This window comes from Anoplolepis gracilipes, chromosome 8 (assembly GCF_047496725.1).
Source record: "Anoplolepis gracilipes chromosome 8, ASM4749672v1, whole genome shotgun sequence".
Lineage (NCBI taxonomy): Eukaryota > Metazoa > Arthropoda > Insecta > Hymenoptera > Formicidae > Anoplolepis > Anoplolepis gracilipes.
In genome coordinates this window covers 1,458,147-1,482,215 of record NC_132977.1, presented here as the reverse complement: position 1 = coordinate 1,482,215, position 24,069 = coordinate 1,458,147, and the positions used below count along the sequence as shown (strand labels likewise).

At 29.1% G+C, this 24,069-nt stretch overlaps 7 protein-coding genes across 15 annotated transcripts in view; 3 read left to right on the top strand and 4 right to left on the bottom strand.

Moving 5' to 3' along the window:
* The window catches only part of LOC140668559 (uncharacterized), a 105,142-nt gene extending 105,003 nt beyond the window's left edge, over positions 1-139 (top strand). Inside the window, exon 5 of one of the 5 annotated variants that reach the window (XR_012047197.1) lies at positions 12-47. Coding sequence is in view for 4 of the 5 variants with exons in the window: in XM_072897698.1 (XP_072753799.1) it covers positions 12-92 (81 nt within the window). In the remaining variant the exon portion in view is untranslated. Of the gene's footprint in view, positions 1-11 lie in introns of all 5 variants that reach the window. The other 4 variants (XM_072897700.1, XM_072897698.1, XM_072897694.1 and 1 more) reach the window with 4 other exon arrangements.
* Tgs1 (Trimethylguanosine synthase 1) lies at positions 134-6,123 on the top strand. Its single transcript, XM_072897678.1, has 9 exons — positions 134-384; positions 1,365-1,500; positions 1,611-1,908; positions 2,025-3,486; positions 3,637-3,874; positions 4,517-4,799; positions 4,889-5,020; positions 5,107-5,405; positions 5,582-6,123. The coding sequence occupies exons 1-9, from the start codon at positions 278-280 to the stop codon at positions 5,687-5,689; spliced, it is 3,063 nt and encodes a 1,020-aa protein (XP_072753779.1). The 5' UTR covers positions 134-277; the 3' UTR covers positions 5,690-6,123.
* A 9-nt stretch (positions 6,124-6,132) lies between these two features.
* Positions 6,133-9,721, bottom strand: LOC140668554 (uncharacterized). 5 transcript variants are annotated; one of them, XM_072897683.1, is made up of 8 exons: positions 9,655-9,721; positions 8,282-8,876; positions 8,071-8,178; positions 7,798-7,997; positions 7,541-7,716; positions 7,009-7,461; positions 6,717-6,923; positions 6,133-6,631 (listed from the first exon to the last, which is right to left on the bottom strand). In XM_072897683.1, the coding sequence occupies exons 2-8, from the start codon at positions 8,846-8,848 to the stop codon at positions 6,207-6,209; spliced, it is 2,136 nt and encodes a 711-aa protein (XP_072753784.1). In that variant the 5' UTR covers positions 8,849-8,876; positions 9,655-9,721; the 3' UTR covers positions 6,133-6,206. The 5 variants fall into 5 exon arrangements, with proteins under 5 accessions (XP_072753784.1, XP_072753781.1, XP_072753782.1 ...); XM_072897680.1 differs by lacking the exon at positions 9,655-9,721 and adding an exon at positions 9,507-9,623; XM_072897681.1 differs by lacking the exon at positions 9,655-9,721 and adding an exon at positions 9,507-9,623 and having other exon boundaries at positions 8,282-8,872.
* Positions 9,722-11,341: 1,620 nt separating this feature from the next.
* LOC140668919 (leukocyte receptor cluster member 1 homolog) lies at positions 11,342-12,840 on the bottom strand. Its single transcript, XM_072898254.1, has 3 exons — positions 12,682-12,840; positions 12,508-12,607; positions 11,342-12,367 (listed from the first exon to the last, which is right to left on the bottom strand). The coding sequence occupies exons 1-3, from the start codon at positions 12,702-12,704 to the stop codon at positions 11,582-11,584; spliced, it is 909 nt and encodes a 302-aa protein (XP_072754355.1). The 5' UTR covers positions 12,705-12,840; the 3' UTR covers positions 11,342-11,581.
* Positions 12,841-13,380: 540 nt separating this feature from the next.
* Smf (small ribonucleoprotein particle protein SmF) lies at positions 13,381-14,208 on the top strand. Its single transcript, XM_072897708.1, has 2 exons — positions 13,381-13,529; positions 13,918-14,208. The coding sequence occupies exon 2, from the start codon at positions 13,927-13,929 to the stop codon at positions 14,191-14,193; it is 267 nt and encodes an 88-aa protein (XP_072753809.1). The 5' UTR covers positions 13,381-13,529; positions 13,918-13,926; the 3' UTR covers positions 14,194-14,208.
* Positions 14,209-14,244: 36 nt separating this feature from the next.
* On the bottom strand, positions 14,245-15,044 carry LOC140668564 (chromosome transmission fidelity protein 8 homolog). Its single transcript, XM_072897706.1, has 2 exons — positions 14,813-15,044; positions 14,245-14,704 (listed from the first exon to the last, which is right to left on the bottom strand). The coding sequence occupies exons 1-2, from the start codon at positions 14,830-14,832 to the stop codon at positions 14,368-14,370; spliced, it is 357 nt and encodes a 118-aa protein (XP_072753807.1). The 5' UTR covers positions 14,833-15,044; the 3' UTR covers positions 14,245-14,367.
* Positions 15,045-18,352: 3,308 nt separating this feature from the next.
* The window catches only part of Mcu (mitochondrial calcium uniporter), a 52,265-nt gene continuing 46,548 nt past the window's right edge, over positions 18,353-24,069 (bottom strand). Inside the window, exons 3-7 of the mRNA XM_072897241.1 lie at positions 21,613-21,789; positions 21,388-21,506; positions 21,004-21,150; positions 20,083-20,286; positions 18,353-19,932 (exon numbers count right to left, since the gene is read on the bottom strand). Of these exons, the coding sequence (XP_072753342.1) occupies positions 19,603-19,932; positions 20,083-20,286; positions 21,004-21,150; positions 21,388-21,506; positions 21,613-21,789 (977 nt within the window). The 3' untranslated portion in view covers positions 18,353-19,602. The remainder of the gene's footprint in view (positions 19,933-20,082; positions 20,287-21,003; positions 21,151-21,387; positions 21,507-21,612; positions 21,790-24,069) is intronic.

The following is a 24,069-nucleotide window of genomic DNA, read 5'->3' as shown; positions in this document are numbered from 1 at the left end:
ATGAATACCAGCCTAAATTACAGGATGCTACGTTCATTGCACTGGACACATTGGTAGATTTTCCTTGCACGTGTGTACATACATCCGTATGAACAGACCTTAAGTCAGACAGGCCAGCCAGGGATTAATCAACCTCGCGATGCTGTATCGTCAAAGAAATTGGTGGATTGTTTTCGCGCGGTGGTGGTCGTGAAAATTCGGGCATGAGGGCATAAGGCATGTCGCATTTGTGACGATTAACAATAACGTAGTAGATTGAGAGGACCCCGTCTTCGGGATGTGCGATAACCTTTGGGAGCCTTTAGCCGAAATCTACATCGCGGATCAGGAGTCCTCCGATCCCAATGATTACATTTACTGTCTTTGCAGTAGAGTATTTATTCGGTAAGTGTGTACGTTTTTAATCAATCGTATTCTTTTCCTCGACGACTCGTTGGCTTTTTTGAAAACAAAATATTTGCTGCACCCACATAATTATCAGACTTACAAAACGCTGTAGTGTAAAGTATTAACCCGCTTATTGATCAGTGGTGTGAAACAAGATTTAACCTTGACACCCACTCCTTCATCACGAATAAGTAAGATTTCGCGGTCATTTTTTCGAACGCTATTCTCTTGTATCGCTCTTTGAATAATTAAAATTAAAAAATCAATAAGGTAATAGTTCTATCAAACTCTTATTTCTTTCCATGTTTTGATATGATAATCATGCATAACATATGATCATATTATAATTTGATAAAATTTTGCAGAATTTAGAAAATGAATTTCTTAAAATGTAAAACATTTCATTGATGACTTGTCTTTTAGTATACATGAATAAATTTTACAAAATCTTGTAATTGTAATATTTAGCTATACCTAGTTATCATTGTGGAAAGAAAAAAGAATTTAAAATTATATTTATTTGAAAGAGATATTTTTATTGTTTTGTGTAACTTTTAGGTTTTCATTTTAAATTAAAATGTAAGATAGAATTCTATTTATAATTTTATATACTTTGTAATATACATTTTAGAATGTACATATACATTAAAGTATAGCTATATAACAAAACTATAAATAAATTTGTCTTATGAATTGCTGTTGCAAATTATAGATTACATATATATATAAAGTAATCTTTATAAATAAAATAAAGATATTTTGTTATTTCTTAATAAAATAAAGAAAAGATTTCTTATGATATAAAGTATTCTTAATAGCAAAGAAAGAGTTAATATTGAAATTTAAATTCCATTAAAATATATAGATCAAAGCTTTTTATTAAATTATAAATTTTAATATTGAAATTCGCTATAATTTGCACTCACAGATATTCTCATTGATTCTCCTATGTCATTCTTCTATGTCGCTCTTTTTAGGAGTCCTGAGGTTTATACAGTCTTAGCTTCAGAAGATGCCAGTGAAGGAGAAGATATTGATGGGGATTATGTGGGAGAGATGTTGGATCTTTACAAAGAATCTGCAATTGAGACACAATCTATAGAAAAACATGATGTATGAGACTTTGTTCTTTATTAATATATTTTATATAAAGTATGATAAGTAGGCAGTTAATATCTCTTATTTTTGTTACTTTATATTAATTATCAATTTTTTTTATATAGGAAGAACCAGTAAGCTGTTATTGCAGTGCATCGCACACAGATAACAATTACTCTACAGATGAACATGACTCTGTACGCGACTCTGCTCATTGGCCCACTGCACATTCCTTAACCCAGAAACTGGGTCTACATCAGTCGGATTCTGGTGCAGACCTTTCTGAATATCACGATCAACATGAGGCAAAAAGTATACAGAATCTTGTAGCATCTTATGGAAAGACTTTCCAAACTACAGAGACTGAAATTGAAAACAAGTACGAAAATGTAGATATGCTAACTGAACATAAACATATACCAGGTAATTGCATTCTCAAAAAAGACTGTCCTTACTTTTCTAATCTAATTAAAAAGTAATTATAATCTAATTATAATCTAACTAAAAAGTAATTATATTGATGATTTTGTTATATATAGATGACAAGGAATCAATGGCACAAAATTTATCAGATAGTATTATTATGTCAAATGGAGAAGTACCCAACAAAGATCTCATGTCTTTTACGCAATATAATTGCGATTCTTATAGTTATCCTTATTCTGTATATTATGGAAGTAATAAGAGTGCAATGGATATAGCATGGGAGAAGTTTTGGGCTAAAAATGGAGAGCAGTTAATTTGGGCATCTTGGATCGAAAAATATGCAGATTATATCAATCCTGATTATTTTCAGAGTAATACACACGTAGCAGAAGATGAAAAGTCACGGGATGCTGAGATTAATGAAATATCCAATGAAGTAGAAAAATATTTTGAACAAAATACATGTTTCCCGAATCAAGCGCACAAAAACTGTGAACTTCTACGTTCTAACTTTGCAGGAATTTTCAATAAAAGTAATTCGAGCGACGGCGAGTTAAAATTAGCAGCCATATCTTCCTCAAACACCAGTTTTTCATTTGAACAAGTGGGCAGACAAGAAGTTAACGACAAAGATGCGGATGAAAATAGGAAGAAAATTATCAATTTCGAGATATCGCCAGAAGATGCTGATGGCTGGAATCCTTTAAGCCCGTTCAGTATAGAAGAAAATTATAATCAACAATCTAATGCAGAAGACGAGAGATTATTAACGAGATGCGACTCTATTAATGACTCGAAAACGAATGCGACTTCTGATTCCATGACAAATGTTACCAAAATGACGCTAACTAGTTCTAGTTGCGATTCCAATTCTGTTCATTCATCTAGTCTCCTTACTTCCGTTACAAGTTCCATTGAAAGCAGTATAACTAGCAGTTCTGATCAAGAAAACGAACTTTCAGTGGAAGATAATGATAAATATTGGCAACATCTGTGGAAGGAGAATTTTCAGATGCAATATCAAAAACAGTACGAATTATTCATAGCTAATTTTAAAAAGGAGCACAATATAAATTGTGATCAATTATATTTTAACATGTTAAATGAACCAACTGAAAATTCAGTAGTACTTCAACAAGATGATGCAATTCTCCAACAAGAAAATATAAGTAGCAAAGAAGTTCCACAAACTGGTGAAAACCATGGAGACGAAAGCGCAGATTCTGTAGAAGTTAACATAATTATATCAAGCAAAGTTCATTCATCTGGAAATAAAAGTGCAAGAAAAAATAATGCATCATATTCCAAATCTAATAAATCGAAAACTCACAGGCTAATTATAGATTCAGTGGGTATGCTTATGAGAAATTTAACAATAAAACCAGAAGAGAATGAGTCTATTGATATTGTTGAAGAAGAAAAACCATGTGAAGAGCAACCACAGACTACTCATGCCCAAGTTTCAATAATTACAGAAACTAAAACGGATACAGTAGCTTCCAATAACAATTTCAATAATAATCACCAAAAATCTTCTGAGGGAGGAGATGAATTTCACGAAGAAGTTCAACAAAGGTGTGTATTTAATAACAATAATAAAGCAATAGTTATATAGCAGTAATAGTAATAACAATTTTCTTGCAAAATATAATAGATCTTTATTCTTCATTTTTCTCTCTTTTTTTCAACTCTATTTTCTAATTTATATTATTTTTTCTCATTTAGTCACGAAGGTAACTGCAATGAAAATGATGGTTTAGAAACTGTAAAAAGAGCTTTCTCATTAATGGGCTATGGCTTTAGTGAAACTGAAAGCCAAAGAAAATTACAAGGTGAAGTCGTTTATCGGAAACGTAATATTAGACGACAAAGTTTTCAATTAATGGCGGAACTTAAACGATTGAAAACTACACACAAAACCATCTTTGATGATGCAGAAACAATTACCAAACATACAAATAAGGTAAAATTTACTTTTTGATATATTTTTCTATGTAAAATTAGAGTTAGTTATTATTTATTTTTTTTAATCTATCACAAATGTATCATATATTTAGTTACGATAGAGAACTTATAATTTTTAAAAAAACATTAGAGATTGGAAAATACTGACTTTTTTAGTTATGCGATATAAATATTTAATTAAATGAATAACCTATAAGAATGCAATATTAATTCTATAATTTATTATATTAATATTTTGATGTATATTTTTATGAAAAGTATATTTTTCACGAATTTTCACCACGTTTGTTGCGGCAAAATAAATCTGCAACGCCGGAATGCTCTTTTACCTTATTTTATCTTTGTTTACTTATAGTTATTAATTGAACAAAGATAGAATGAGGATAAAAAGAGCATTGCGACGTTTCAGATCTCAGATTTGCTTTGCCGAACGCGGTACAAAGTAACACGGCATATACGTGTTAGCGCACGCGCTAAACACAAAGGTTGCGTTCGAGGAGGCGCTATTAACGTGCTTCTTTATTCAACTTTTACTAAATAACAAAGCATGAATGTCTCTTTTCGCGCTAACAACGTCTCCTAGAACGTATCACATTTGCTTAGAGGTTAGAGGTTAGCACGCACTTCTTTCTGATAATAGACAAACAAGCATTTATCCTGTGATTCATCGTCGGTACCTGCGGAAATCGATGTACAGTTTAATGACAAAGGTTCCTATACAAAAGCACAAGCTACATTCACATCAAGCTCTGACGACGAAAATAATATAAAAATGATGTACAAGAAAAAGAAGAAGAAGCAGGTTAAGAGGTTGAACAAAATCCTCCCGAAGGAAATTGCTAATGATTATAAACTATGGAAGTATTATATCAAACGATTTGGCCTCTTCAGCAGATACGAAGATGGAATTAAACTAGATCGTGGCAAGTATTCCATATATCCCTTAAAAATTATAATATTTTTTCTTTTTTTGTATATATAAAATCTTAATAATATTATATATTTCTTGCAGAAAGTTGGTTTTCTGTAACGCCGGAAGAAATAGCGAAGAACATAGCAGAAAGATGCAGGTGTGATACAATCATTGATGCATTTTGTGGTGCAGGCAGCAATTCTATTCAATTTGCATTTACGTGTGAAAGAGGTATGTTCGTAAAATTACATAAAGACTTGCGAACAAATTATCTATTACATAAAGACATATAAACATTTATAAATTACGTTTTACAGTGATTGCAATAGACATCGATCCCAATAAAATTAAGATTGCTCGACATAATGCAGGAATTTATGGTGTAGACGATAGAATAGAATTTATTACTGGAGATTTCCTGCAATTAGCACCACAATTGGCAGCGGATGTTGTATTTTTAAGTCCACCGTGGGGTGGTCCCGATTATATAAAAAGGAAAGTGTTCAATCTTGAAGATATCATGTCTCCCATTGGTGGGGAAAATGTATTTAAAGCAGCAAAGGAAATTACGGAACATGTGGCCTATTACCTACCCAGAAATTCAGATCCTCTACAGGTAAACAATTTTAACATAAAATACAACATTATTAATAATTTAATTGCAACTATATTATGCTAATACTTGTGTGTGTATATATATATATATATATATATATATATATATATATATATATATATATATATAGATTTTTTGACTGCATATATTAAATATAAATATAAATAAAATTACAGATTATCAATTTAGCTGAAAAGTATGGTAAGGTGGAACTTCAGCAAAATATGCTCAATGGCAGGTTTACGGCTTGTACAGCTTATTACGGTGAATTGGCCAGAATATAATTTAAGAAAAGGATAAAAAGAAATCTTTCAATTTATTTTTCAGTTATATTTCAGTTTTACTTTTACTTGTGTTGTTAGATTTTAAATCTATTACACATTTTTGTTCATTCAAAAATACTTAATACTGTAAAATGTAATACTCGAAAAGATGATGCAATTTAATTTACATTTTAAATGAGTAACTTTGACTATTAATTTACATTTTTTTTTATGTAGACTACATAATTTTAATTATTACTAAATATACCTGCAAGAATAAAAGTACATTTTATATTACATATGCTTTAAAAAAATGTATTATTTAAGATTTCATAAAATTTTATGAACAATTTGATTTTGATTTTATTTTAATTACAATGTTTGTAATGTTTACTGCAGAAAAAGAGCAGAAGAATGGGATATCGTAATGAAATAAACTGAAATCTTTGACACTAGCAAGAGAATAATGGTTATGGAGATCATTTTATTACTTTGATATTACTTGTTATAATATTAATTTATTATTATTTGTATTATTTCACGCATCAATATCGATAGTTGTCACGTTTGTTTCTTCAATATCACTAGTTGTCATGCTGGCGTTTTCAATATCAATGCTTCTCATACTTCTTTCTTCAGGTTCTGCAGGTATTGTTATACCACCAGTGTCTATGCTTTCTTCTTCTTCTCTAGGAATTTTTAAGAAGCAATGCATCGTCTCATCATCCTCTTGCTCAATCGTAGAATCAGTTTTATTTAAACTTTCTCTTGTTGATAATGAACCTTCGAGATGTTTTGATGGTATTTGTATCGTAATCGTTTGCGAAGTACCATCAGCAGATGTTGAGGAAGACATCAAATTAGCTTCTAATGTATCTCCATCTTTTGAAAAGGCACCCAAACAGCTGTAAACTAATTGCGCTGCCGCAATGTTACCAGGAAAGACTTCTACATTTTCATTATCTATAAAGTAATAAATTTAAATAAAGATCCATTAAATTATCAAGAGAGTACCCTTTATGTGCAATTTAACAGAGTTTAGCATTACCTTTTTTCTGTACATTGGATTTTATTAAACCTTTTTCATGATCTCTTACATGTTGAATATAGCTTTCATTTTTTACTGTTTTAAAAGGACACAAATCGCATGTAAATAAGCCAGACAATAGAGGATGCCTCGATTTTAAATGATTTTTATAACTACTACTTTGTATCGCAGTATACGAACAATGTGGACATTTATATGGTCGAAATCCTGTGATAAAAAATCAAATTGCTCTTTCACAAGTACATAACAATGATACAGTTAATATATTTTGTATATTTTGTATAATACTTACCTGTATGTTGCATAATATGCCGTCGTAAAGAGTTATGGTCTCCAGTCCTGTATTCACAAATCTCACATCTGAAAGGTTTATCTCCTGTGTGTTGACGTAAATGCATTTGCAACATCGCTTTCCTCGCGCTAGAGTGGCCGCAAACATTACAAACATATGGACGTAGCTTTGAATGCACGGCTTGAATGTGATTCTTTAAACATTTTGAGTTTGCATAAGTTTTACCACACAAGTCGCATTTTTTAGAAGTGTACCATCTGGTTACTTCTAAAGTTTTGCGATCTAAATGCATTACACGGTGATTGCGCAATTGACTAGCTTGCTTGAAACATTTCCCACAATCGGGACATTCGTAATCACGAGTATCACTGTGCACTCTCATGTGTGTTAAAAGTTTTACCATGGTAGCGCTTTTGTAAGCTTCACATATTTTGCAAGTAAACAGACCTATATCTAAATAAAAGTAATTTTATGAATATAAATTCCTTTAACACTACCTATATATTATTTATTTTATGTTTTATGTACAAACCAATTTGATGCTTTTTCCATAAATGTAAACTACATTGGCGCCACTTTGTAAACTTTATATCTCGACATACGCTGCATTTGAATTTTGTCGTAGTTTCAGATTCTGTGTGACATAAAACATGTTGTTGCATAATTTCTTCCGAGGGAAATTTATATGGACAGCTCTGATACGAACACCTTGCAAAGATAAGACAAATTAAAGTAAAGTAAATAAAAGAACATATCTCTACAGAATATATTTCTCGTAAAATAACACACTTCACATTTCTTTCCGTTAACTCTATCATTTTCTTGTTACGCATATATTCTAAGCTTAATGTTTTCGGGATTTTTACTGGATCTACTTCATTATTTTGGATAGGTTGGTCTACATGTTCGGTCATTAAGTCAGGATTCGTCAGACCAGTTAAATTTTCTTTTCCTGCTTCATCACTTCCAATATCTGTCAACTGATGATCCTAAAAGAAATATATTTTATTATATTACCAAGATAAAAATAAGCTACATTTCAAAAAAGTTTAAGATGGTTACATTAATCATATGCTCTCTGCAGTCTTCAAAAGAAGGGAAATAGTTGGAACATTCCGCACACATATAAACTACTCTTATTTCATTCATATTTTTAGATTCTTCCTTTGGCTGCATATATGTATAAAAATAAACCATATATTGCATTTTAAATTTCTTATATTAATTTTATTAAAATTATGATAGCTATAATTTTAAAATTTATATTATTTACCTCAATATCTATAGTAGAATTTAGATGTATTTTTTGAATATGGCTTAATAATTGAATTTTATTTTGAGTTATATATTCACAAATCTTACATTTAAAAGCAGTCACAATTTCTACAAAATCATCAACATTAACATTATTATCTTCTATAATAAAATCTTTCTCTGCGTCTTCTGTAGCAACTTCATATTGTTCCTCAGAATGTTCGTATGTATTTTTAACTACTATATTTTCATTAGTGATGTATTCGTTTCCACAATTTTCCACATCCTTTGCTACTAAGAGTGCTTTTTCAAGAATATCTGTCTGTTCCATAATCTGATTTGTATCCAATTCTTGAAGCATTCCATTTTGAAACGCATACACTTGTCCATTCAAATAAATCAAAGAAACTGAGTCCTCTTCATTTTCCAGTTTAGTTTCCTTCACAATATCATCTGTATTTTGCTCTTCGCTAAATGTTGTATCTTTTATCATGTCTGTCGGGTATGGTGCAATTGTGTAAATATATTTTGTGCCATTTATATCACAACTCAAATAGGATATATCTACATTTGTTTCTTCATTCATTGCTGATAAGGATTGTAGAGTGATCTAACTATAACAATAAGCATTATAATTATTTGCACAATTAACTTTTAATAGTTTGCAATACAAATTTCAATATATATGAATTTTAATATATGTAAGTATAAAAAGTATACAAAATTTTTTGCTATAATACACAAAAATTTAATCCCCAACACATAAAAAAAAAAAAAAACAATTTTACCTCTTAATCATATAATTCATATACATCTATATTTAAAAAAAAAAAAATAAAAAAACGAGCTATTGCAACGCAATGTGTAAGTAGATTTATTTTAATATTCGATGATTATATGAATATCTTTATCACAAAATGATTAATTTAAACGTGTATAACATCAATATAAAATAATGAGGTTATCTCTACGAGCAGTTATAACAGTAAGGCTAGTAATATTGCGAGCAGTAATTCAAGTCGGGCTTGACATACCGATAAATCAAGTTTTTCCTACGATGACATATTTGTAAAAAGAATAGAAAATATATATTCGAAAATATATTCGAATTCGAAATCGTATCTCGCGAAAAACCTCGCGCATACGAGCGTCTGGTTCGAGATTTCCAAATGCATTTGTATTACAAAATAATGAAAGAAAATCGCTGTAAATCAAGCGTTGTATAAAAAAAAATACAAACTCACAGGAAGAAATATTAGAACTACTTAAATAGAGGCTATTTTAAGATGTCAGAGATTATACAAAAAAATGACAAAAATATCAAATTTTTGCACACACACACACATACACACACACATACACACACACACACACACACACACACACACACACATATATATTATCACGTGATCATAATGATTATAGCTGCGGTCAAACTGCGCTACGAATACTTCGAAACATCATCCTATCTTTATTCTATATTCCATAAGAATAAAGACGGAATGACATTTCGAAGCATTCGTAGTGCAGCTTGTATGTGTATGTGTGATATATATGTATGTACTTTATATTTTTCGCTAACGGAAAAAAAATAATTGAAAAAAATATAAAGATTAATTTTAAACTGGTGTAAAAACAGAAAAGATGTGATAACTCATCTGATTGGATACGCCATGTCATTATATCTCTTTAAGGTCGGTATTCATAGTCCGATCTTATATTTAAGATTGGACTATGAATACCGGCCAAAGGCTGCGTTCCGATATTCACTACCAGTCTTCAAAGTACTGAAAATCTATAGTATACATATGTGCGACGTAAATTATAGATTTTCAGTACTGGCAGCGAATAGCGAATATTGGAACGCAGCCAAAGTAGAAGGAGAGCAGCGCAAGAGAAGAAATTAAGTTTACCGAAGTTACATGTTCGGGACATCTAACAATAAAAGAAATTGGATTCTGAAGAAAAGAATACCGAATTTTAACTGTAAATAATAAAAGACAACAAAGCTCAATGACAACAAAGAAGGTACATTATAGATTGTATTAAAATCATCGATAATGATTTTGCTCTAACACTTGTAGATTTTATATTCTAATTATTTTAACATTAAAAATACTATGGTTTTTTTTTTTTTTTTTTTTTTCAGGAAAACATTAAGCAAACACGTCTCAGTATTGATGATCGTGTTAAAATTTTAGAACGTCTTGATAAAGGAGAGAAAGGTGTTCTTTTAGCACAGGAGTATAAAGTATCTACATCGGCAATTGCAAACATAAAGAAATCAAAAGAAAATTTGCTGAAACAAAGAAGTTCACTTATTTTGCATCAAGGAAAAACGTCCAAAAAAAGATGCACAGGCGTTGAAAATAGTCGTCTTGATCAAATGTTGTATGAATGGTATTTTCAGGAAAAAAACATGGGAATTCGTGTGACAGGACCAATGTTGCGAACGAAAGCATTGGAATTAAACAAAATACTTAATGGTCCTGAGACATTCAAAGCATCTTCAGGATTTTTAAATAAATTTAAAGAAAGACATGATATTATTTTATCAACTCGTGGGGAGAAAGACTGTGAGCAGGAAAAAAATTCTACTATTCAAGAGGCAAGTGATGACTTGTCTCAAAAATTGACATGCAATGACCATGTAAAACCCCCAGATGACTGGGGATTATTAGATCCAGTAGTCTTGCCTGAACACTGCCTGAATGAAGATGACATTGACCAGGAAGGAAATGAAGAAGTAGAAAATAAGGAATATTTAAATGAAGATAATTTCGAAAATGAGAATGATTTTTCAGCAAAGACTGCTCTTGACGCAATTACTACATTTATGTGGTGGTATGAAAAGCAAGATTATTGTTCATGTGAGGATTGGCAATATTTATGGAAATTTTGGAAATATACATTATGTCAAACTCTTGTTGCAAAATAAATATTAAATTAACAAATATATTTTATTTTTGTAATATAAAAAATAATATATACAAAGCATAAAAATAAGTGTAAAATAAAAAAATAAAAATGTATACTATGAAAAGCTATTCTTATCAATTATTATAATACAATCTTATAATAATTTGCGCATGTATTCATCAAAATACTAAAATTTATTTTGTAAAGGAATATTATTTTACATTAGACTCCTATATATAAAATCTGACCTATTTGATTAATTATTCACTAGAATATACAGTATATATACAATATAATTCCTCTATATATATATTTTTCACATTTAAATTTATAATTATAAATTATATTTTAAAGATCTCCAAAAATGAAAATAACTTATTTAAGAATTTGTTTACTTTATTTAAATCGTGTATTTGGGTGTTCTTTCTGCATTTTGTCTAGCAATTTCAGGAAAGAATTGTGAATTGTATTTCTGTTTTATGGTAGGTTTAGGAGTTTCTGGTGCTACAATAGGTATTGGTTCACCTCTCACTTTGGCTAAGAGTGCTTCAGTCCTTAGCTTTTCACTTTGTTCTCTCAGCATCCTCTCTGTTCTTAATTTTTCTATATTTATACTACTTTGACTTTTGGCTTCTTCTTTCACTAATTGCTTATATTTTGTTTTCTCATGTTTTTTACATTTCTTGTCCTTCTTATGTTTCTTGCGTGTACTATGAGGTTCCTGATCAGAATGAGAACTATCAGAATTACAATATTTTCTCTTAGCACTTTCTGTTTTTATTTTTATGTAGTCTTCAACAGGTTGAGAGCGCATAACATTCAAATATTTTTTTATGTCAACTATTGGATCATTCAAAGTTTTTTTCTTTGTTTCCACTTCTATATTTTTTTCTGTATCTATTAGTCTCTTTGGTAATTCCTCATACCAATTTTTCTTTCCAGTTGCTTCATTAGTATCTTGCCCTAGATATGTTAGATATCCAATTTGCTTTTCATATTTCTCCTTCTCTTCCTTTTTTTCTTTCTCATGTTCCACATTAGGTTTGTTGTAATCAATCTTTCCATCTTCAAGTTCAGCAAAAAAATTGACATGTTCTAATTCTTTGTTGGAACTGTCACTTTTTGCACGACCATCATATTTGGATCTTACTTGATGCCTTAATAAATTTATTCTTGCCTCGCTTTCCTAATAACAACAAACCAAAAAGATTACAAAATAATAGTGACAAGAGACAATTTTTAACAGTAAATAAATTGATGAACAATATTTTTAAATATAATAACAAAATCCCTATAATTATCTTAAATAATTTATCATAGACATACAGCCTTCTGAATTCGCTCTTGTTTAATTCTTTCTTCTTCAGCCGCATTTGCTTCATCTCGACGTACACGAGCGATGTTCTCTTTCGTTCGGACATGCCACCTGAGTAAAAAATTTATAATTAGAATATATGCAACATACATATAAAAATATATTTTACAAAGTCAAACTCATACCTTTTCTTTGGTAAAATATTCATCGTCACCAATACACACTACACGAAAACAATCGTTTTGATATAACAAACTTAAATTCAGTAAAGTTATATATTCAGAAAATTATTTTGATTTGACCAAGTATATATAAATAATTTTCTGCGTCTACAGTGTATGTGATTAAATCTCGCTTTACAAATTTTGCGATATAAAGGCAGTTTTCCAGCAAAAACATACATATATCACACGATTGGCTATCAAATAGAAAGATTTTCAGGACTTCAAAAATTCTCTAGTCGATAGCCAACTGCGACACACGTAGTGTCTATTTTTGCAGTTGGTAACTTGTAGACCTACAACGAATTTCCAATAGAGAGCGCTTGAGGAGATCCTACTAGTACGCTCTGTCCTTGTTCGCCTTTCAATAAGTAACAAAGATAAAACGATGTTTCTAAAGCCTTGTGGCCACGATACTAGAACTTGGTCCGACTTCTCGATCCGAGAAACGAGTAGCCAATAAGATTACTGCTTTTCTATAAAAACTGCAAGTTGATTGGCTAAATATTTCTCGGATCGAGAACTCGGACCGAGTTTTAGTATCGTGGCCACAAGGCTTTACGCGAATAGCGTTTCCTCGAACGTACTCGGAGAGAGAGAGAGAGAGAGAGAGAGAGAGAGAGAGAGAGAGAGAGAGAGAGAGAGAGAGATAGAGAATAGAAAGAGCTTCTCTGTGCAGTGTGCAGCGTGCAGATAATTTCTTTTTCTTCTGCATTATTTGTCGTGTTGTAGTAATTAAGGTTATAGCATAAAATCAAGTGTGCTTGAACCTGGCTTAAACAAATTTTTTATTTATATTTTTTACTTAAAAAGTAAGTAAATATATATATTAGTAGGCGTTACATGTATGTATATATTTCATATTCATAAAATAATACACGCTTTTATTTTTAATATATATTTTAATACATATTTAACGTATTTTTATAAACTAACTCTAAAAGATTTTTAATTTCTAAAAGAAAAAGGGATATTATTTGTATAAATGTATATTAATTGATAACTCAAGCAATAATTTAATTTATAGCTACTGAAATATATATTCTTAATAGGTTATTATATTGTAAATATACATATATGTAGTTTGAATAATATATATGTATACTAATGATATACAAAGTATATATATTGAATATAAATATAATTTGAATATACAGATTGCAAACATTTGTCACGAATTTTTTAAAATATGTATTCCAGATATCTACCATGGCTGCAACGATGCCAATAAATCCTAAACCATTCTTAAATGGTTTGACTGGGAAGCCAGTCATGGTAAAATTAAAATGGGGTCACGAATACAAAGGTTATTTGGTCTCTGTGGATGGATATATGAATTTACAACTAGCAAATACCGAAGAACACATCGATGGCAACTGTACGGGGAATCTTGGAGAAGTTTTAATTAGATGTAATAATATCATGTATATAAGAGGTGTGGAGGAATCAGATGAAGAGGGTGAAATGAAAGACTAAATAAAATATATTAATATTAATATTATTAAATTAATATTAAATTATTCCTAGATTTTAACCTTGTATTATTAAGTATTAATGTAATTGAACTAATAAAAAAAAATGCTTTTTGTTAAATTGGTAACCAAAGAAAATATTTTTTAAATACTATATAAATAATATTAATTTTGTATGTTAACATGGTTTTGGAACATTAGTTACTATAGATTTTGGTCTCGATTTAAACAAAAGTTTTTTCTTCACAATAGCCTTTACAATATATTCTGTTTTCATAATCTGATCTTTAATTGTATCATCTCTTATATTGTCACGGTGCCTTTCTAATACAACCAAAGGTTTTTCAAGTGTTATTTCTTTTCCGTGTAATACATGAATTCCAATAATTAAAATAGGTACTCCAGCTTTTGTAAAATGAAGGTCGCCAATTAGTTGATTATCAGAATTTTCGATTTTTTCGAATTTTAAATCGCCTTGCAGATCTATGATAGCCCAATCTTCTATAATTCCATTTCTAAAAAAAATTACAAAAATAGATTTTTTTTTTTGACATAAAGAAAGTTATTCTTATTTTATGATAAATAAGATATGAAGATAAAAATGCATTAAAAAAAAGATTTACCTTTTAATTGGTACGATCATCTTTGTTGGAGCCTTCTTCTTTATTTTTTTTGAATTTCTTTTGGACGATGTACAAATATACTCTGTATGATTGTGGTGTATATACAAACATATATAAGGTTCTAAGGTTAAGTATAAAATGCCGCCAAAAATATTAGTCGTTGTACAAAAGTAAATCGTATATATAAGTACTCTCTAAAAATGTAGTGAGAAAGTGGCATTACTTCCACTAATTGCAAAGTAAAATAATGAGATCAAAAGAAAAAAGTGAAACTTTTTGTAACTATGTAAAACATTTTCTTTTAATAATTTAAATATTATATTCTTATAAACATTTCTATCCTTGTTCGCCTTTCAGTAATAAAGATAAAACGAGATGTTTCTAGTGCGAATAGCATTTCCGAACACACTCGGAGAGAGAGAAAGAGAAAGAGAAAGAGAGAAAAAATTTCTCTGTGCAGAGCAAGACGTAATAAGTATTTTGAATTTCTTTTAGACAATGTACACACACATACTCTGTATGATATATATATATATATATATATATATATATAACTTCGTAAGGCTAACAATAAGTATAAAAATGCCGCCAAAAATATATTTTTTATATATGATATATAGACATATATATCTATATATATGTGTATAAATATAAAAAGAAATAATACAAATACTTTTCTATATATATATATACATCTATCATTTTATTGATGCAAAAATATGTCTCAGAATCTATAAAAATTAGTTTTCAATAAATATTTTTTGACAAAAAGTTATCTTTTATAAATATTCGATTATAAAATTTATGTTTGAATTAATTGTTATTAAGATGATATAAAAACAGAAAAGAATTGTTTTAAAGAAATAATATCTATACAATATTGTAGAATTTTTATCTATACATTACAAAAATACAATATTATAGAAAAATTCTATAAATTATAAATAAATTTGGAAAATGTGAAAACGAATAGGAGATTAATAGGGGAATAAATATTAGTGATTTAATGTTGTACATATGTATATTTTATTTTCAATTTTCTCTTCACATGAAAGTAAATACATTGAACACAAATCACAGCACATCTTCGCTCGAATAAATATTTATGTTCGATTGTAATAGTATGTCCAAACAAAAGTAGAAATAAACGCTTATATAGGTGCATTGAGTATATTACTGTAGAATCTGCAAGATTCATATATTTCAAAATAAGATTTTTTTTTTTATGATATTACATATCATTTTACAAATACATGTATCAATCTTATCTATTGTACCTAAAATCAGATTTTTAATTAAATTTGTCGAATTGAATATATTTCCAATGGATATATTTTAGAAAATAATATACGGATATAAAATAGACATAAAAATGATTAAAATTGATCATGAAATGGTTTTTATCAAATGAATTTTGGTGCTCAATTTTCGTTTCATTGGACAATTTGATGAAATAAAGTACTTGGCATCAAAGATTAGCTATTGTGATTAACATTAACATTTTACAAGTTTTTTCCTTCTTAACATTTACATCAGATATACAATAGATATAGAATAGCCTCTCTCAAATATGTAATTAACTTTGATTATCTATTGATGCATTAATCGAGAATTAGGCATTGAAGCTGATGAAAAATGCATTAAGGCAATGTCACTCGCAAAATAATATGTGCGTAATGTACATATGTCCGTGTGTGTATATATATATACATATATATATGTACAAAAATCTTTATATATATACGAAATATCTTCTAAGAATAGGAGTACAAAATATTTTAGGAAGATAACTGTGCGGTGAGAAGATCAGAAATAGGAAAGTGATACTTTCATTCATATATATTACTCTAGATAATTATGCTACTTATCCACTACAAACAATATAAAGATCTTTAATAACTCTTCCTTCGTACATTTTTACAAGAAGTGGGATAAGCTCACTAAAGAATGATTAAGATAGAGACGCTCTAAATGTACTTTTTATGCTTTGTTTTCCTGTTATAAAAAAGCATTGGCATCTAATGTTTAGCAATAAATTTTAATTAATTCCTAATATCTCTAATTTAAGATCGCCTATTATTTATATTTGAAATGCGGCATTTTAATATCGTAATTATATTACGTAAAAAAATAACTTTGCATGACATAAGAAATTTAAAATGAGGTATACCCTCAGAATATATAATTTTAATTTATTAGAATATTAATTTTTTCTAATAAATATATTTTGTTTCAATGATTATAGAAGATTATAGTTAAAAATTTAGTTGAAAAGTCGAGATAGATTATAATAAAGATTTTGTTGTATTATTAACATGAATTATAACAATTATTATTCTATCGAATTTCTTATTCTGAATTATTAACGTAAGTACAAGACAAATAAAAGTAAATTTAACAAACTATTTTAACGGACGGATAGAATTTATGAAAGCAAGAAGAGTCTTACAAGTTTAGAAGGACAATCTATGTGTAATTCTTGTGTATTATATTTTCGCGTGAAAATGGTATGTAATAGCATAGTAATAGTAGCGTATTATGCTTTATTTGTGTGCATTAAGAGGTATTGGTAGTACTAAAGTGATAGTAGTATAAGTGTTCGTTTATTACTGCTTCTTTGATAATATATCGATTTTCTATAATATATAAAGAGTTTGATCATTTGAAAACTAGAAATTTTCAAGGATAGTTTTGAAAGAACATTAAATATTTTTGTAAGTTACATTATAATATGAGAAGGTACGTAAGCGAACCTATTAATCTATTTTTTATTAATTTTTCCGGATCACTAATGTCTTTTTGGATGGATTTTTATCTATACTAATGTTCATGTATGAAATTGGTGAACAATAGCAATATGTATATATGTATATTGATATTTACAGTGTGACAATTAGTGAAATGCATTAATTATTAATGATTAGCAATTTCGTTGATTTTTTATGAAAAATTGTATATATACAATAACATCAATGTCGATGTATATCATAATACCACTTTGTGAATAATCAACAGCGTTATTTAATACTATGCATAATAATAATGTTAATACTTATTAATTGTGTGTCTCCTGTCAAATTATAATATATCTATAATTGTTGTAAATTAATAAGATTTTCAATTACTTTTAATATTTGCAGAATAAAAATTTTGTGTGTTCACTTATTTTAAATTATAAAAAAAATATTTAATATATTTTTTCAGCATTAAGTAAACAAAAGACAACTTTTGCGGATTAGCTTATACAAAAAAATATAAATTATAATTATATTTTGTAATTCCTACATATATTACAACTTTTTCATTATAGTATACTTTTATTCTAAGAAAATGTATAATGTATACGAATATCTTGCTTGAAAACAAGATATTCATGTACACATGCATTCTTTTATATTACATATGTATAATTATTGCATATAAAATATTATAATTTATTATATATATATATATATATATATATATATATATATATATAATTAAAATAATAACATTTTATATTCAATAATTATGTATATGAAATATATACATGATTTAATTTTTTATGTACACAATTATAAACATAATTTACACTTAACAGGACTTTACACTTCAGAAGATTTATTTTCTTAATATCTTCTCACAGTTTTCGCGAGGCATGTTATACAGTAGTGACAGAATAATTACTTGTCAGTTAATTTTTAAATTGTTATTTACTTTTTATAGCAAATTCGATTGGATGCGCACAGATGTATACTAAAAATCATTGTACACAAATTTTATTGTGTACACAAATCGACTACCAAATTTTCATTGGTCAACATACTTATATTATAATTTTGAATAACTTTGTAGTCAATTTTGTATTCAGTCTGCACTAGTGCGCAAAAATTCTGTCATCATTATCATAATCTTAGAGTTTTAAGTTACAGCACTGCTGCTTTGAGATTTATTATAATATAATTCGGCCGAGAAGACAATGAGAGATAATGATTAGATTGGTGAGAGATTGGCCGGTAAAGTGATAATATAGTCTAGAACAATCAACTCCGTTGATATAGCTTTCAGGAAATAATCCTTTGATACTAAATACGATCCTTTTATACTAAATACAACAGAGTTAATCAAAATACCATACACTAAGCTAATATATATGGGGCATCATAAGTGTCCTAATATTCACCAGATGTATTTTCGGACATAAAATCATATTTGACATGTGTAATTTTGATCATATGTTATAGCAAATAAAACACCTGTTATATAAAATGTTTACAAAATTTTTGTAAAATGTTCTTCTCTCTTCTGTCTAAGTACTAACTGATTCGAAGACTGCTCATCTAGCAATTCTTATGACATTTATGATGCCTAGTATAATTATCTTCTATCTATTTGTCTCTAACGTCTTCCAAACATGTCGACAGCATTGAGCATTCGATAAACGCGATATTTTAATGCCTGTGAAATATGCATGGTGAGGGTTGCCGCCGATTCTACTTGGAAGACTGAGTCGAGATCTGAAGATATATCACTCTATATTTCATTACACAAACGCACACAAACAAAAATAAATTACATTCTCTTTTGTCTTGCATTACGATCGCGTTTAGCACCAGTTTTGCGGACTTAAAAATTATCTTAAGTGCATCGCGCAACTTGAAAAAGTCTCTTGAGTATCCAATACTTCGTTGGAAAAAGATAATACCGACTTAAGCAATCGGTAATCGTTGATTTCATTATTACGGTTTTTTATCGCACACTCTATGTTGAACTAAATTGACAAAACTTGATTCAATTTTTACCCACTTTGACTAAATTTTAGACCATCCCTCGTCGGGATATTTCTTCGGAGTGTTTAGTTCTGGCGTGGTTTTAGGAACATCTTTTTCGGGGCTGGGACTGGGACTAGGTGAGGAACTTGGCGATCTTGAGCTACTAGAACTGGATCTGGCACGTTGTTTTTGCTCCTTTTGAGTCTTATATTCATGTAAAGGGCCGCGAATAACTTTCAAAGTAGTTTCTAATTCGTAGGCTCGATCCTTTAACGAATTATACAAGTTAATGTCGAGACCTATCTTTCGTGCTCTTCTATGAAGTACTATGAGATGACGTCTATTCAGCACGTCCGGCAGCATATATTCCTATATAAATACATAAAGAAAAATAGTTTATTTGTATCAAGTTACAATGTTATATGTTATGTAATGTCAACAATATATAACAATAATGGATTTTTGATAATTTTAATTATGTTATAGATTTCTACAAGTATATTTTATTATAAAATCAACCTGTCTGGTAACGAGGTAATAAATAAACCACATCATAGTAGTGCCATAAGTGACGAAATAAGTGACAGGTTCCATTATGTCCCATGAATATTCCCACCAGGTTAATCTGGCTAATGCTCCAAACTGGATTGACATCATAACTAGGAAAGTCCAGATAAAGAAATTCGCCTTTTTATAAGCGGCATTCTGTATTTCTTGCAATTTCTAGAACGATTAACAGAATATAAAATTCACACTTTGTTGTAATTCTTTTATAATTTTTTTTTTTTCATTATTTATGATGTATCTAAGTGTTTCTGTTAGTAAAAATATTTTATTTTCTATTATATTCTATGTAAAATTAAGTCAAAAGATGTAGATTACATCAGAGATGGATAAATATCACAAAAGACAGTGGAAATTAAAGTAACACGTTTTTTCCTGCTTTATTATCTTATAGAGAAAGAAAGAAAAGAAACATTTTACAGAACAGTCTCCTTTTACAACATTGCATAATAGCGAGCAATATAGCAGGCGCAACGCACACAAAGATGGGATTAGAAAAGTATCACTATTTTTCTTCCGTCACGTGTGCAAAGCGCGACACGGGTGTGCTAATTAAAAGAATATGGCAATTAAGAAGAGTCATAAAACTGGCACATAGTGAGAAAAAACTGACAATAGAAGTGTGGCCGCGTTTAAATAATGTGCGTTTACAATGGAAAGGTAATCGAGGCATACGCTTCGTTTAATTACTATTAAATCAATTAACGAATCTATGTACTATTTCGCATAAATATCCATGTATCATGAATATATAATAATTATTACATATAATGTATATAATGGATATACAACTCTTATGTACGTCATGCAATGTATAATATTATATCTAAATATTATTTCTATAATATATATCTAAATATTATTTTAACATTTCACCTGTTCCATGGGTACTAGTTGTAATCTAATATCTTCCAGCTCGGCTATAACTGATCTTTCCATGTCGATATGATATTCTCGAACGTTGAATGCCTCGTATAGTTGTGCGACGAGTGCTTGTACATCTCCAAGTTTTTGAAGATCCTCCTGCGAAAGTGAGAAATTTGGAGTGATGCTTGTAAGCATCACGCTTGGTTCGACAAGAAAAATATGTGAATTAAAAATACCGCCGACAAGTGAAAATTATTATTGACCGAAATATCGCTCGTTTAAAATTCTAATCAATCGACATTAACCAGAGCATCTCAACTACGCATTTCTAGATTATACATATATTAAAAATACAACGTCAGATAGAAGACTCGTCTTTATGCGATAACTCACTATCGTGCACCTTTCTTGCAAGGGTGGTGAAACAACATATTCATTATCGTTTATTATTAATTTAAAATCATCTTCTAAAAGCGATTCTATCGTATTACTGGAAGATATCCTGACGCCATCTGAAAAGCAATCAAAGCACTTTTATTATCATGAAAAATCCATCCGATTCCGTCATCTGTCTTTAATTATTAATTAGCCGCTAAATAATTGAATACGATATCTTACCTAACGATGTTATGCATGCTCGATCAATGCCACGATCCTCCGTTTTTAACATATCTAAAAAATTGCCAACCGTGTGTGTTATCGGTTTCATGGTGAACGAACAATATTCTCTTCTAGATGGAAGAGGCACCGTAATTCTGGGAAGCCCTTGGTAATATGCCACGGTGACATCTAAACCTACGTAATATATATAATATGTGCGTTAATATAATTATACATTATGTTTTTCTGTTTTATACAAAAAAAAAAAAAAAAAAAAAAATTGTCTTTAATTAGCAAGCCTTGTGAAGACGAGTCTATTAGATTCTGGAATGTTTTTAATAAAAATAATTTTATTTTTATTTCTTCTCTATACGTATTTAAATCTCGTGAAACAAACATGTAAAATATACATAAAAGCTTATTTCATTGTAAATCTGATTTTCAGTGTTAATAATCATTTCTAGGATATTATATTTTCTAGATCCGCATATGCACTCGATTCGCATGCATTATGCGAATATTTCTCGATTGGTAAAAACGTAATACGATTTGCGCATGAGAAGGATACGCGTGCGTGCACGCGTACAATCATATCGTATATGAGATTGCTCGTATCCATTGTCGAAAGTTCGGATGGGAAATGTTGAGTTCAAGCATGAAATTTAGCATTGCGAGCATTCGAGCGATACTCAACTTCAATTTTATCGGTATTTCTATTCAATATATATAGTATTAAACTGTCATACAAAATCTGTAACAATGAATATCGTTACAGAAACATTTTCTGCTTACTAATATCAATTTTTAAAGTTTAATTAGTTAATCAATATTTAAATAGATTTATTGGCAATTTGATTAAATGTCAAACAGATATTAATTACTGGTTATATGCAACAGCTAAAATTATAACGTAGTCAGAACGGAACGTAACATCGTTCCGAGGCAACGGAGATATGCGAATATACGCAATTATAAAAGCACACGTTAAACATTAGTTACACGCTACATACTTATTTATTGTTTGTGTTGCCTACACATACTTAAAGTTGTATGTGTGCAATACAATCTAGTGAAAATACTTTCAACCTTTCGTAACAGAATAACTCGTCGAACAGTATCGTTTTCTGATGTAAAACTTGTTTCTCCTAATTAATTAATTTACTCAATATCTCTGATGAGAGTATCGCAAATAAAATAAAATAAATTACAAAAAATTAAAAATCAATAAGAAATATTGCTCCAATTATTATTATTTACATCAAAAATAATACAAGTTCTTTACTAACCTCTTAATTTAATTGCTATTCGAACAATTTTGTTTTAGTGCTTATTTAAACATACATATTTAAATGTATTCCATGCATTTTTCAAAACTAAAAAAGAAGAACGATATATTGAATTGCACCATATCCGCGATCTCGCGTGATAATCGCACGATTGAGAGCTAGACTGTGTGTATTAACCTGGTTACGAGCCGTTGATATGAAGAAGGTATTAGAGTGTGGAGAACGGAACGAGACGACCGAGGTCTTTCCGCTGTAAGCAGAACGGAACCAAGCATTAATCCGCTTGCGCTAACGATCTCTAAAAATGCATCTGTAGGCACAAGAGCCATTTTCGTAAGTTTTTTTTTCCAAGTTTGTCATTATAATTTTTAAACTAGCAAAGAGTAACAAGCGATTAATTTCAAGAATCACGCCATCCTAGAATATTGAAATTGCGAAAGATGTTGTAGACGATTGAGACACGAGATGATGAGAGATTAGCAAAAGATCGATATACTTTGTAAAAGAAATAAGTAAATAAAAACAATTTAACATATAAAGTAGCTAAAATAAAAGATACATTTCTTTGCGACGTGCACATGCAAAATTATATGATCCAATATGTTCTGAATAAAAAATTTAGAAACTTGTATGTATAAATATTTTTAAAGGAAAAACAATAGATCGAGATTTTAAATAAAAATGATAAAATTTTAATAAACAGAACTAAACATTTCCAAATTGATATGCGAATTTCTCACATCTGAGATTATGAAAGACAAGAAATGATGCAAGAAATTAACGTGTGATGGATGAATGAAGCGAAAAAATTAATGCTGCTTTCGATCGAATCATTTATAAATGTGTAAAAGATACAAGTGCATATATATTATTATGATATATTTTACATAGAATCTGTTTAATCAATAATTTAGAAATTACATATCAAGATGCCACTTTTCTATTTGACATTGCTATAGTTATTTTTATATTATAAAAGATATTTTTACAAGTAAAAGTATGTAATTTCTTTTGGAAAACAATATTTTATTCTAGTCTTTTATGGAACTATGAAAGAGAGAGATATGTCACGAATGGCATTGTATATGAAAAATACTGACAATTGGACAATATATATACTTAAATCATAAAGTTATATATTTATATTTACAATATTATTAATAATGTATATATATATCTCGACTTATAA